The sequence below is a fragment of the Phaseolus vulgaris genome, chromosome 1 (assembly GCF_000499845.2).
Source record: "Phaseolus vulgaris cultivar G19833 chromosome 1, P. vulgaris v2.0, whole genome shotgun sequence".
In the NCBI taxonomy this organism is placed as follows: domain Eukaryota; kingdom Viridiplantae; phylum Streptophyta; class Magnoliopsida; order Fabales; family Fabaceae; genus Phaseolus; species Phaseolus vulgaris.
Window position 1 is genome coordinate 32,283,812 of NC_023759.2, and position 12,744 is coordinate 32,296,555.

General features: G+C 37.8%; 1 protein-coding gene across 1 annotated transcript; it reads right to left on the reverse strand.

Moving 5' to 3' along the window:
* Positions 1 to 1,358: 1,358 nt before the first annotated feature.
* LOC137815884 (uncharacterized) lies at positions 1,359 to 2,379 on the reverse strand. Its single transcript, XM_068618993.1, has 2 exons — positions 1,685 to 2,379; positions 1,359 to 1,581 (listed from the first exon to the last, which is right to left on the reverse strand). The coding sequence occupies exons 1-2, from the start codon at positions 2,377 to 2,379 to the stop codon at positions 1,359 to 1,361; spliced, it is 918 nt and encodes a 305-aa protein (XP_068475094.1).
* Between the last annotated feature and the right edge of the window lie 10,365 nt (positions 2,380 to 12,744).

Below are 12,744 nucleotides of genomic sequence, written 5' to 3' on the forward strand. Positions count from 1 at the left end.
CCATTCCTCCTGCTAGGTCAAGTTTTTGCAAGACCTTACGAATGGGTAAATCAGACATTATTATCACTGTGAAGCTCTGAAAGTAATGACAAAGTCTTCAAGCTGTGTATACCACTGTCAAGGCCGCCTTCTCAATAGCTTGGTAATGCTCCTCTGGTCCTTGTAATACTTTACTGACGAAGTAGATCGATCTCTGTGCTTGGACCAGGTCCTACACGATTACCGAGCTAATTGCTCGGTCTGTGATGGCGAAATAAAGACGGAGGGGTGTACCTGGGGATGGTTTGCCTAGGATAGGAGGACTAGCCAAATACTCCTTCAGCTTGACGAAGGCTTCCTCGCATTCCTTCGTCTAGGTAAATCTATTGTTCTTCCTCAAGCATTGAAAATATGGGTACCCCTTATCACCACTAGCTGATAGGAAGCGGGACAGGGCAGCCATGCGTCCAGTTAATTGTTGGACCTCCTTTACGTTAGCGGGACTTCTCATTCCAATAATTGCAACACATTTGTCAGGGTTAGCCTCTATGTCCCTCTCGGTCAACAGAAAACCGAGAAACTTTCCTGCCTCTACTCCAAATACGCACTTCTCTGGGTTCAACTTTAAGTTGTACTTGGCTATTCTCGCAAACAACTCTTCCATATCAATGATGTGTTGACCTTTCTCTAAGGATGTCACGACCATGTCTTCTACGTATGCCTTACACTTCGCCCGAAAAAGGGAGCCAAAATTCTGTCCATCAACCTCTAATATGTGACACCAGCGTTCTTAAGGCCAAAGGGCATGACCTTATAGCAGTAACTTGCAAATTTGGTCATAAAGGCGGTCTTGTTTTCATCACTGGGTGCATACGTATCTGATTATACTTCGAGAATGCGTCCAAAAAGCTCAACAGGCGACAACCCGAAGCAGTGTCTACCAAAGAGTCGATGCTCGGTAGAGGGTATGAGTCCTTGGGGTAGGCTTTATTCCAATCTGTGAAGTCGACGCACATCCTCCACTTCCCATTAGCCTTCTGTACAAATATTACGTTTGCCAACCACTCAGGATATTGAACTTCCCTGATATGGTTGACACCTAACAACTTTTGAGTCTTTGTCCTTATAATCAAGCGTTTCTCCTCGTTGAACTTCCTCCTCCTATGGACCACTGGACGGACACTTTCATCCACAGTGAGTCTACGATATAGGAATTCGGGGTCTATCCCAGGCATGTCGGCGGAGGACCAAGCAAATGCGTCCATATGTTTGGCTATTACTTCGACTATCTTGTCCTGCAATGTTGTGTCTACTGAAGCACCCATCTTGAACATCTTTCCACCTATCTCTTTTTCCTGGACGTCACCCGCGGGCCCTGGTCATCGTCTGTCGACAATTTCAGTCTCCAGGACTTCAACGGTTCTTCCTCCTTGGATGGCAGTTGCTGAGTACGTCCTCCTTCTATTCTTCAGACTACTTTCATAGCATTTCCGTGCAGCCTTCTGGTCGGATTTAATAATGGTCACATCCCCATCTAGTAAGGGCAACTTCATCTTCATGTGCTTGGTTGAGGCTATCGCCCTCAGCCTGTTTAGGGAGGGTCTGCCCAAGAGTAAGTTATAGGCCGAAAGCATATTAACTACAACGTACCTTATAACAATGGTCCTTGCGGCCTTATCATCGGAGAAGGTCATCCTCAACGTACCCTTGTACCTCTACTTGGTCCCCCGCAAAGTCTACCAAGCATCCATCGTGTGGCCTCAACTGATCGGGGGATATCCGCAAATTGCCGAACGTTGACCAAAACATCACATCTGCAAAGCTGCCTTGATCAATGAGAACTTGGTGCACTCTCCTCCCTACCATAATGACGGATATCACCACTGGGTCATTGTCGTGGGGAACCACATCTCCCAAGTCAGACTTCTTGAAACTCAAGCCAGGCTCGGGCGAAGTATCCGTGCTTCTCATGTCCAAGGACATCACGACCCTTGCGTACCTTTTGCGTTTGGTGGCGATGCTACCACCCCCCGAGAATCCTCCTGAAATAGTATTCAACTCTCCGTTGACGGGTACTTCATGCGTCTGCTCTCCTGAGATCGCCTCTCCTTGAGGCTCTTCTGGATTAGCTTCCAAATACTCTTTCAAGAAACCTTCTTTTAGCATCTCGATCAATTGGTGGCCCAGTACTAGGCACTGCTCAATACTGTGCCCGAAGCCTTTGTGGAATTCACACCAAAGGTCTTTTCTTGACCATAGATTTGTGTCGGCCTTTTGGGGAAACCTTAATTTCTCTGATACCTCAGGCAATGCTATCAGCTCCTTGTATGATACCCAGAACTTGGGGCGGGTCTCTTCTTCCCCACCCTTTGTCTTGGGTCCGCTCTTCTTGTATGACATGTGTCTTGAGTTCGCCCTCTTCCTCGTTGAGGTCTCATTGACGCTCAAAGGTCAAGAGGTCTTTACCACTTCTGTTGACTTAGACATTTTGGAATACAACCTACCATTCTTTGTAGCTACAGCCTCCTTGGTGTTAATGTGTGTGACAAATCTCCATCAGATCTCGAAGAACGTCTCTACTGGATTTTTTAATCAAGGAGTCGTTGAATGGTCCCACAACGATTCCTTGCTCAAAGGCGGTGACGTCTTCGTCATGGGTTTGGAGTCTTACCGTGAGCGCCCATAACCTGTTCAAGTATTCCTTCAACGTTTCCCCTCTCTGCCTGACGATGAAGAGGTCATATAACACTGGGGGTCTGACCTGGTTGGCGGCAAACTACTCCCGAAATATCCTGGCGAACTGTGCGAAAGAGGTTACGTGGCCATCAGGGAGTCCACTAAACCACTACAATGTGGTATCTGTGAAAGTACTCATGAACATTTTGCATCGAACAACGTCTAATCCTCCCGAAATGATCATCTAGGCATTAAAGGTCGTGAGATGATTTTCGGGGTCTTCTACCCCCGTAAAGATGATCTTGGGCGCAATGTAATGCGCTGGCACCAATTCATCCATAATCGTTTGTGAAAAGGGCTCAGAGCAATCCCTCACAGGTTGGTTTTCCCCTCTCTCTCTTACCAAACGTGGGTCGCGCTATTGCAAATCTCGGTGTAGGTCTTCATTGCTTTGATGCAACTCCTCACGTAGTCTTTCCTGCTCTTGTCTAGACTGCTCATTAGCCTCTTAGAGATTTCTTATTGTCTCCATGAGTTGTTGCAGTGTGGGAGCCTTGCCTCCTTTTAGTCCCGATGGTACTTTTCTAGTATTCTGCATCTCCGTCTGAGAACTCGAACAAAAAAGTGGATGGGATCAACTTTTAGCGGGCCCCACGGTGGGGGCCAAATGTTCTCACCGATTGACTCTTCTGCTGGTCGACTAGGTTGAACGCCTTCTCTTGGATTTGCCGCAGTTGAGTATTGACTTGTGTCTCTCTATTGAACTGAAACCTGGCTCCGTTGTGATAGAGGGCGTCCTCGTTGTTGATTGCACTCTGACGATCAAGTTAGTAAGGGCTCACAAAAAGTAAACAGTTTTTAGTCTAGTGTGCAAAAACAGTGTACCTTCATCTGGGGTCTTGAACCCCTTATGTAACCGCACGTGCAACAATGAGAGAATAAAATCTTAATTGAAAAAAGAACTGAGCAGATAAAATAATAACAAATAACCCACCTGACATGGGCTTCCATTATTTTGTTATGACTGTACACACTTATCTTTTAGGGTTTTAGCGGCATTTCTCACAATACGTTGTACGTATCCCACATGCAACAAACAAACATACACAATTATCTGTAAGCGCATAGACATAGGTCCCGCTCCTACGTGGGGGCAGCCACATTGTATTTGTTTTCAACGGACTCTTCCATTAGGCCAAGTACTCATAATCTCCACCCAGGCCCAATAGTCGAGCTAACCACTTGCCAGCCCATACCGAGAACTGAGCTATTTCTCAAGATAAACCATTGACCGAGTCCCTGCCCAGTACATGTTTAATTTTATAATAATTACTTTAAAAATTATTTTGAAAATGTAAAACTACTAATAAAATCAATTTGATTTGAAAAAAAAATCAAATCAAATAGAAAAACTGAATATTCAAATTAGTTTTATTTTAATTAAATATAAAATTTAATCAAATTAAATAATATCTTACCATTCCGTTTCTGTTGATCTTTTATCACTTATATTTTTCATTTTGCTATGTTATCTATTAAAAAGTTGAAAATATAAATATTAGAAAACTTATTTGAAAAATATAAAAAATTAAATATATATTTATTTTTAATTAAACAATTTTAAAATAATTAGATATTTATATTCATTTTTAATTAGGAAATTTTAAAATAAATAAATAATTTATTTTTAAAGTATGATTATATAATTTTTTAATACTATTTTTTTTTATAAAATTATAGAAACCTAAGTTAGTAAATAATAAGATAAACATAGAAGGATATTTATATACTAATTTCAAGTGGCAAATATAAGACATTAAAATATAAATCTTCGTTACCTAGCATAGACCGATTAGTTGATGGAGCATCCGGTCAAAGCAATGTTGAGTTTTCTTGATGCTTACTTGGGTAGAATCAGATACAAATGTATGGACCCGACATGCCGAAAACAACTTTTAATACTAAAATAGCAAATTATTGTTATCGGGTCATGCCTTTCGAATTGAAAAATGCGGGGTAACATACCAAGCATTAATGGATAAGGTGTTTAAAGAAAAAAATGGGAGAAAGATAGAGGTTTATGTGAATGACATGATTGTTAAGTCATGTAAGATTGAAGCTCATGCAGTAGCTTTGGAGGAAGTATTCATAACAATAAGGAGGTATGATATGAGGTTAAATCCAGAAAAGTGTATTTTCGGTGTAATAGGAGGGAAGTTTCGAGGAAAAGTCCAAAAAATTTGTAGGAAGTCCAAAGATTAGTTAGAAATTTAACTGTCTTGTCAAGATTTTTACCAGTGTTGGCCGAAAGAACAAAACCAATTATCAAATTGTTAAGAAAAACATAAGCCTTTAACTGGAATAAAAAGTGCAAACAAACTTTCACAATAATAAAGAAGTTATTGGCGGAACCTCCAATCCTTGTGAAACCAATGTTATCCCAACCAATCATTGTTTACCTAGCAACATCTCCTGAAGCAATTGGAGCATAATTAATTCAAGAACTCCCAAAACAAAAACCAATATATTTTGTGAGTTGGGCTTTACAAAGTGTCGAAACTAGATACCAACTTGTAGAGAGAATAACCCTTGTCCTAGTATATACTGCAAGACGTCTCTAACCATATTTTCATAATCATCAAATTATAGTGAGAACTAACTGTCTGATAGCAAAAGTTTTACGAAAACCAAAATTAGCAGGTAACACATGATCAATAGAGCTTTCAGATTTCGAGATAAAATACGAACAGAGTGGAACAATCAAAGCACAATCTCTTGTAGATTTTACAATTGAGTTGCCGACAACAACAATTAAAGAGGAGACATGGTTATTGTATGTAGATGGGTCATCAAACAAGAAGGGAAGTCAAGCTGGGATTGTATTGGAAAGACCAAGACATTTTCAGCTTGAATTATCACTAAGTTTTGAGTTTAACACCTCAAATAATCAAGTAGAGTATGAAGCTTTACTTACATGTTTAATTCTTGTTAGAGACATGAGAGCTATTGTTAGGATATATGGCTTTAAATTAGAGAGAGGGGGGGGGGGTGAATTGTTTAAAGAGAGTTCTCGCAATCTATTGAGCCTTGAAAGAAAATACTTCAAAAATACCTTGATTAAGAAATCAGTTTTTCAAAACACAAAGCCAAAACCACAGCACTGGGAAAACAATCGGTTGTTTCGCAGAAACAATCGGTTGTTTATACCAGTAAACAAATATCAGAACTGAATTCTAAAGAGTTAGGGATAGAGAAAATGTACACAGATGTTTATACTGGTTCACTCCAAACCCAGAGCTACATCCAGTCTTCTCAAAAACCCTGAGGAAATCCACTAAGCAATCACACCTTGATCACTTACACCACAACCAAGAAAGTGACCTTGAACACCTCAAGACACACACTCTTCTTGGCCAACACACCAACACTAAGATCGCTGATCTTGATCCCCTCAAGAACACACAACCAATCTCAGCAAACATAGAGACGAAAACTTGTTTCACAGAGTACAAGGATTACACTTGTTACAGAAGATAATCTGAAATCAATACAAGCAGAATCCTATTCCACAAACTTTGATCAATCACAAACTTTCAGCAATCTCAGCTCTTTGAAAAACTCAAAAACTCTTAGCAAAAACTTGTCAAATATTTTTTTCTCAAATATGTTTTTCTGAATATATTCAAAGATGTAGTTTGTTATCAAATCTTAACAAACTCTTAAATTGCATTAAAAGATTGGTCAAAGCATTTAATGACTGGAGCGTAAGCATTTAAATCATTTAAAGCTTAGTCAAAGATAAAATAGTTTTTCTGTTATGGTCCCAAAACAAACAATCGGTTGTTTCCTCCAATCAATCGGTTGTTTTGGTTCTGAGAGTTCAACCATTTGAAAAACAGTTTTCAATCTTTTCTTAAAACATCTAAGTATAAACAATCGGTTGTTTCGACAAAACAATCGGTTGTTTTAACTTAGTTTGAAAACATTTTACTTTCACAAAGATTGAGAATGCCTATGCTTTAGATTCGATCAAGGGGTGGATTACAACACTCAAACTACCCCAGAACTATACTAAACCAGCACAGCAACAACAAGCACAACCAAGGCTTCAACATCCTTCCAAGGGTTTTGGATTCTTCAAAGCTTGAACATCACTTGGTTCAACAACTATGAAGGTTATTTGCAAAGGCGATTCTCAATTGACAGTAGGGCATATTAAAGGTGAGTATCAGGTAAAAGATCCTTTATTGTTATAATATTATCATAAATTTATGAGTATCATGCAAAAGTTCAACAAAACCGAGATCAAACATAATCCTGAGAGAACAGAACTCAAGAGCATATTCTTTATCTAAGTTAGCAAGCTACAAACGACAAACTCGATACAACTCTATCATACAACAAACTTTGAGTAGTCCGATAGTTGGAGTAGAAAAATGTTTGACAACAAATGAGGCTCAAGATGATTGGATCAAGATGTTTAAAGAATTCATTAAAATTCAAGAGCAAGGAGGTGTCGAGAGTGATGTTAACATTGCAAGAAAGGTAGCAAAATTTGTCATGATAGGGGATGACTTATACAAAAGAGGACAGTCGACTCCGCTATTAAAGTGTCTTTCACAAGAACAAGCCGAATATATTCTTCGAGAGTTACATGAAGGAATGTGTGTATTACATTGTGGTGCCCGAACAATGGCGAAAAAATTTTTACATGCTAGTTACTATTGGCTAACAGTACGAGAAGATTGTAGCACCTTTGTAAGGTCTTGTAGAAGTGTCAAGAATTTGGAAATCTCAATCATATGCCATCTCAAGAGTTTCAAGGTATCATTTCACCATGGCCATTTGCAAAATGGGGAATGGATATTCTATGTCCATTTCCTGTTGGATGAGGTCAAACTAAATTTCTAATTGTGGCGATTGACTATTTAGCGAATTGGATAGAAGAAGAAGCCATGACAAAAAAAACAGCACAACAAGTCCAAACCTTTCTTTGGAAAAATATCCTTTCTAGATTTGGCATACCACATACCATAATAACTGACAATGGTCGACAGTTTACTGATAAAAAACTTGTAGATTTCTATGCAGATTTGGGAATCAAACCGATAACAAGCTCAGTTGAAAATCCACAAACAAATGGACAAGCAGAGTTGGAAAATAAAATATACTTCTATAATTGCGAATAAGGCTTGGAAATGCTAAGGGATTATGGGTAGAAAAGATACCAGAAGTTTTATGGGCCTATAGATGTACACCTCAAACCTCAATTGGTGAAACTCCATTAAGCCCCACGTATGGAACTAATGCAATGATACAAGTGAAAGTTGGAGAACCAACATTACAAATACAAATAGAAGACTTTGGGATTAACGACGAATGGCTCAAAATAGAGTTAGACTTGTTGGAAGAACTTCGAGAGAAAGCAAAGGTCCGAGAAGAATTCATAAAGAGAAGAGCAAGGAAAAGGTTTAATTCTAAAGTGAAATCGAGTAGCTTTAATGAAGGCGATTAGTATGGCGAATGAGAATAGAAGCAAGAAAAGATCCAACCCAAGGAAAGTTTGCTCCTAACTGGGAAGGACCGTTCAGGGTAATTGAAAATTTGCCAAATGGGCTCGCTAGACTTGAGCAGTTGGATGGAAAAATAATTCTGAGAACATGGAATGCAAGTCATTTTATGTTTTATTTCAGTTGGAGAAATTTCAAGATTGTAAAACTTTTTCTCAATTTAGGTCGATTTCACCAAAAACATGAATCCCTCCCGAGACCAGCAATGTATATATTACCTATCGGCCAAGGAAGCTTTCACTCCAAGTGAATCCCCGAGTTTGTATCATTTCAATAAATATCAATATGCAAATCATATTCTATCGTTTACAAAAAAGAAAGAAAACATTAAAAGCTCTCAACATAGGAAGTTTTCACGATTGCTTCTAAAAATGGATGTTTTCTCATAGATGCCCAAAAAAATGTGCTTGATATTTCTTGTTGCCTTCTATGTGTTGTTTCAAAATTTTCTTCATATGTACTTTGATGGGCATGTCTTCCCTTATCAACAATTTCCAAGGAAGTTGTAATAGGCGTTGTTTCTTTATTTTTTAATTTTTGCTTGATATATGCAGTTGGTCTCGGTTCTCTCGGACAAGTGGGTGTACCTGCAAGGTATTCCAATGATGATGTCAAAATCAATTAGATTAAGTAATAATATCTAAAAGATACTCCACTTACCTGTTAATCAAGTCACCTATTTATACTGTTTTTTATTGGGCTTTTACATTTTGTACATTGTATTTACTGAGTGTATTCTTAATATTTTGGACTTAACCTTCAGGCTTTAGTACAATATCAAGGTTGGTCATTCTTTTACATTTTCTAATTTTATAATTAAAATCCTCCATCCCATATTAATCACATGGTATTTTCATGACTAAGAGTTCCTTGTGATTACGAGCTTTCAGCCTTTCGGCCTTTCGGATATTATCAATAATGGCTTTTACCTGGACAATACAGGTTTATTCGTCTTTTTTTTTAGCACATAGACAAATACTTTAGGCATGAGCATGTTTGATGTCTTAGCCTCTTGCAAAGATAGACCTACTAGTGCATCACTACTCATCGAACTTTCTAACATGGGAGATGGGATATTGGGAATTCCTAATGGAAGAGGCCCAAGCTCATGCCCTAGTTCAGGCCCAACAACTAGGTGCATGGCAAAGATGATTCAAGAAGATTGGGACTCTACTACTCATGGCAGAGAAACTTTTCTTTATATGTTCAAAGAGCACCACAAAAAGTAAAGCCCAAGCCATGGGAGCAAGTTTCTTTATTTGTTATTTTAGTAGAATAGGGTTCCTTTAGCATAATAGGGAAGGTGTGCTTATCATTGTAGCTTGGGTAGAGCCTTTTAGGGTAGGAAGTTAACCTAGCTTCTAGAACTTTGCTCCTAGGGTGCGACCTTAACTTTAGTCAATATCCTAGCAGCCCCTCTTTTGTGTATTCCCCATCCTACCCTTGCTCCTTTCTCTCCAAGGCACCATATCCTATAAATAGGGTGCTTTGGCTCATTTTTTGTAAGATCAATTTAATGAGTAAAATGCTGCCAAATATTGCAAGCAACTACTCCCTTGTCTAGTCTCTCTAGGTTAGACACTTTGGTCTTCATATCCACCTTTCTCCAAGTGATATGGCCCAACAAATTACTCTCCATACCTTCATGCACCTACAAGGAACCTATAGATCTATATGAGCCCTCCTTGATCCATCACATCCATTACTCCCGTCACCCTTTTCAAATCTCCAAGAAGAAGAATCGGTCATGAAGTGAAACCCATCATTTGGTATCTAGCGCCAAGGTTCTTCAAGAGATAAGTGTTCTCTTCATTTTATTTTTTAGTATTCTTAATTTCCATGTTGTCATATGTTGTTTGGTTGTCTTGTTGCTTTAATCTTATTTTTAGTTCATATTGCTGTACAGTTTTGTTTTGGTTCAAATTGTTCTTGAGCTTCCAAACTGTTTTTAGGTTCCATTGAGTATTTTCTGTTGGCTGTTTTGTTTTTAATTTTATTTAAATCTTATTGATGTTTTAATTGGTGCAAAGTGTTTGTGGTTGAGTCTTTTTTATTTTTGAATCCATACAAGTTTTGTCAAAGCCATGTTCATCCTATAATGTCATAAATTCCAAGTGGTGCATTTTATTGTTGATTTGGTTGCTTGATTTTGATTTTGAGTGCAGTTTATATTTCTATTTTTGAAGCTTTGGTGCCTTTTATATTTTCATATTTGAGTTCATACTTGTGTGTTAGTTCCATACAAGTTCTTTTTCAATCATTTCCATTGTGTTTTTGAAGTTTCCTAGACGTTTTCTAATTCATAGTTAGGATTTCTCTGTTTTCATTATTACTGTGTTGGCTGGAATCTTTCCCAGAAATTAATTCTATGGGTTTAAAATTCTGAAATTTTGGATTTGAGTGTTTGATGTGTTGAGAAAAATTGAAAAAAAGAAATTGTATCGTACGGTCCTCGGGCGTTGACCAAAGTCAACATGGTGGGACCCAGAGCGAGGAATCCACTAGAAGCACAACAAAGCAAGAGAGGGAGTTTCTTTAAGGTCCACGGTGTTAGAATGTATGGCTTTAAACTAGAGGGGGGGGGGGTGAATGGTTTAAAGAGGGATTTCGAAAACTTTTAAGCCTTGAATGAAATTACTTCGAGAATATCTTGATTAAGAAATCAGTTTTTCAAAACACAAAGCAAAAAGCACAGCACCAGAAAAACAATCGGTTGTTTCGCAGAAACAATCGATTGTTTATACCAGTTTACAAATATCAGAACTGAATTTAAAGAGTTAAGGGATAGAGAAAATGCACACAAAGATTTATACTGGTTCACTCTAAACCCATAGCTACATCCAGTCTTCTCAGAAACCACTGAGGAACACCACTAAGTAATCAAACCTAGATCACTTACAACACAACCAAGAAAGTGACCTTGATCCCCTCAAGACACACACTTCTCTTGGCCAACACACCAACACTAAGAATGCTGATCTTGATCCCCTCAAGAACACACAACACTTCTCAGCAAACACACAAAGATTCTTGTTCAACAGATACAAGGATTACACTTGTTACAGAAGCAATTCTGAAATCAATACAAGCAGAAATCCTATCTCACACTCTTTGATCAATCTCAATCTCTAAGCAATCTCAACTCTTTGAAAATCTCAAAATCTTATGTTAGTTCTTAAAACTCAAATCTGTTTTTCTGAATATATTCAAAGATGTTGTTTGTTATCAAATCTTAACAAACTATTCATTGCATTTAAAGATTGGTCAAAGCATTAAAGACTGAAGCGTAATCAGTTAGAAAATCATTTAATGCTTAGTCAAAGCACTAACCACTTTTCTGTTATGGTACCAAAACAAACAATCGGTTGTTTCCACGAATCAATCGGTTGTTTTGGTTTTGACAGCAAGTCAACCATAAAAACAGTTTTCAATCTTTTCTAAAAACACCTAAGTATAAAACAATCGGTTGTTTCGACAAAACAATCGGTTGTTTTTCACTTAGTTTGAAAAACACTTTTTCTTTTAAAAAGATTGAGAATGCCTATGCTTTGGATTCAATCAAGAGTGGATTACATAAACAATCTACCCCAGATCCTATCTAAGACAGCTCAGTGTTAGAATAGATGGCTTTAAACTAGAGGGGGGGGGGTGAATTGTTTAAAGAGGATTTTCGTAAACTTTTAAAACAATAATGAATTTATCTCAGGAAACAATTGATTCAAAAATCCAGTTCGCCAAAACAGCAAGCAAAAGCTGTAGTACTAGAAAAACAATCGGTTGTTTATACCAGCAAACAACAAATAAAATTGAATTTAAAGAGTTAGAGATAGAGAGATTGTACACAGTTGTTTATACTGGTTCACTCCAAACCCAGAGCTACATCCAATCTTCTCAGAAACCCTGAGGAAATCCACTAAGCAACCACACCTTGATCACTTACACAACAACCAAGAAAATGACCTTGAACACCTCAAGAAACACACTCTCCTTGGCCAACACACCTACACCAAGATTGCTGATCTTGATCCCCTCAAAAACACACAGCCAATCTTAGCAAACATAGAAGCGAAACTTGTTTCACAGAGAATACAAGGATTACACTTGTTACAGAAGATAATCTGAAACCAATACAAGCAGAATCCTATTCCACAACTTTGATCAATCACAAACTCTTTACAATCTCAGCTCTTTGAAAAACTCAAAAACTCTTAGCAAAAACTTGTCAAAGATTAATTGTCAAATCTGTTTTTCTGAATTTATTCAAAGATATAGTTTGTTATCAAATCTTAACAAACTCTTAAATTGCATTAAAAGATTGGTCAAAGCATTTAATGACAGGAGCGTAAGCAGTTAAAACATTTAAAGCTCAGTCAAAGATAAAACAATTTTTCTGTTATGGTCCCAAAACATACAATCGGTTGTTTCCTCGAATCAATCAGTTGTTTTTGTTCTTAACAGTTCAACCATTTTAAAAACAGTGTTCAATCCTTTTCTCAAAACACCTAAGTATAAACAATCG

What these genes read in the sequence shown, in the direction of transcription:
- LOC137815884 (XM_068618993.1), bottom strand. Translation starts at nt 2,379, where the DNA reads ATGTCATACAAGAAGAGCGGACCCAAGACAAAGGGTGGGGAAGAAGAG. An exon ending in GACCAAGTAGAGGTACAAGG is followed by an intron (nt 1,582 to 1,684) that starts GTACGTTGAGGA and finishes ACTCTTGGGCAG; the next exon opens with ACCCTCCCTAAACAGGCTGA.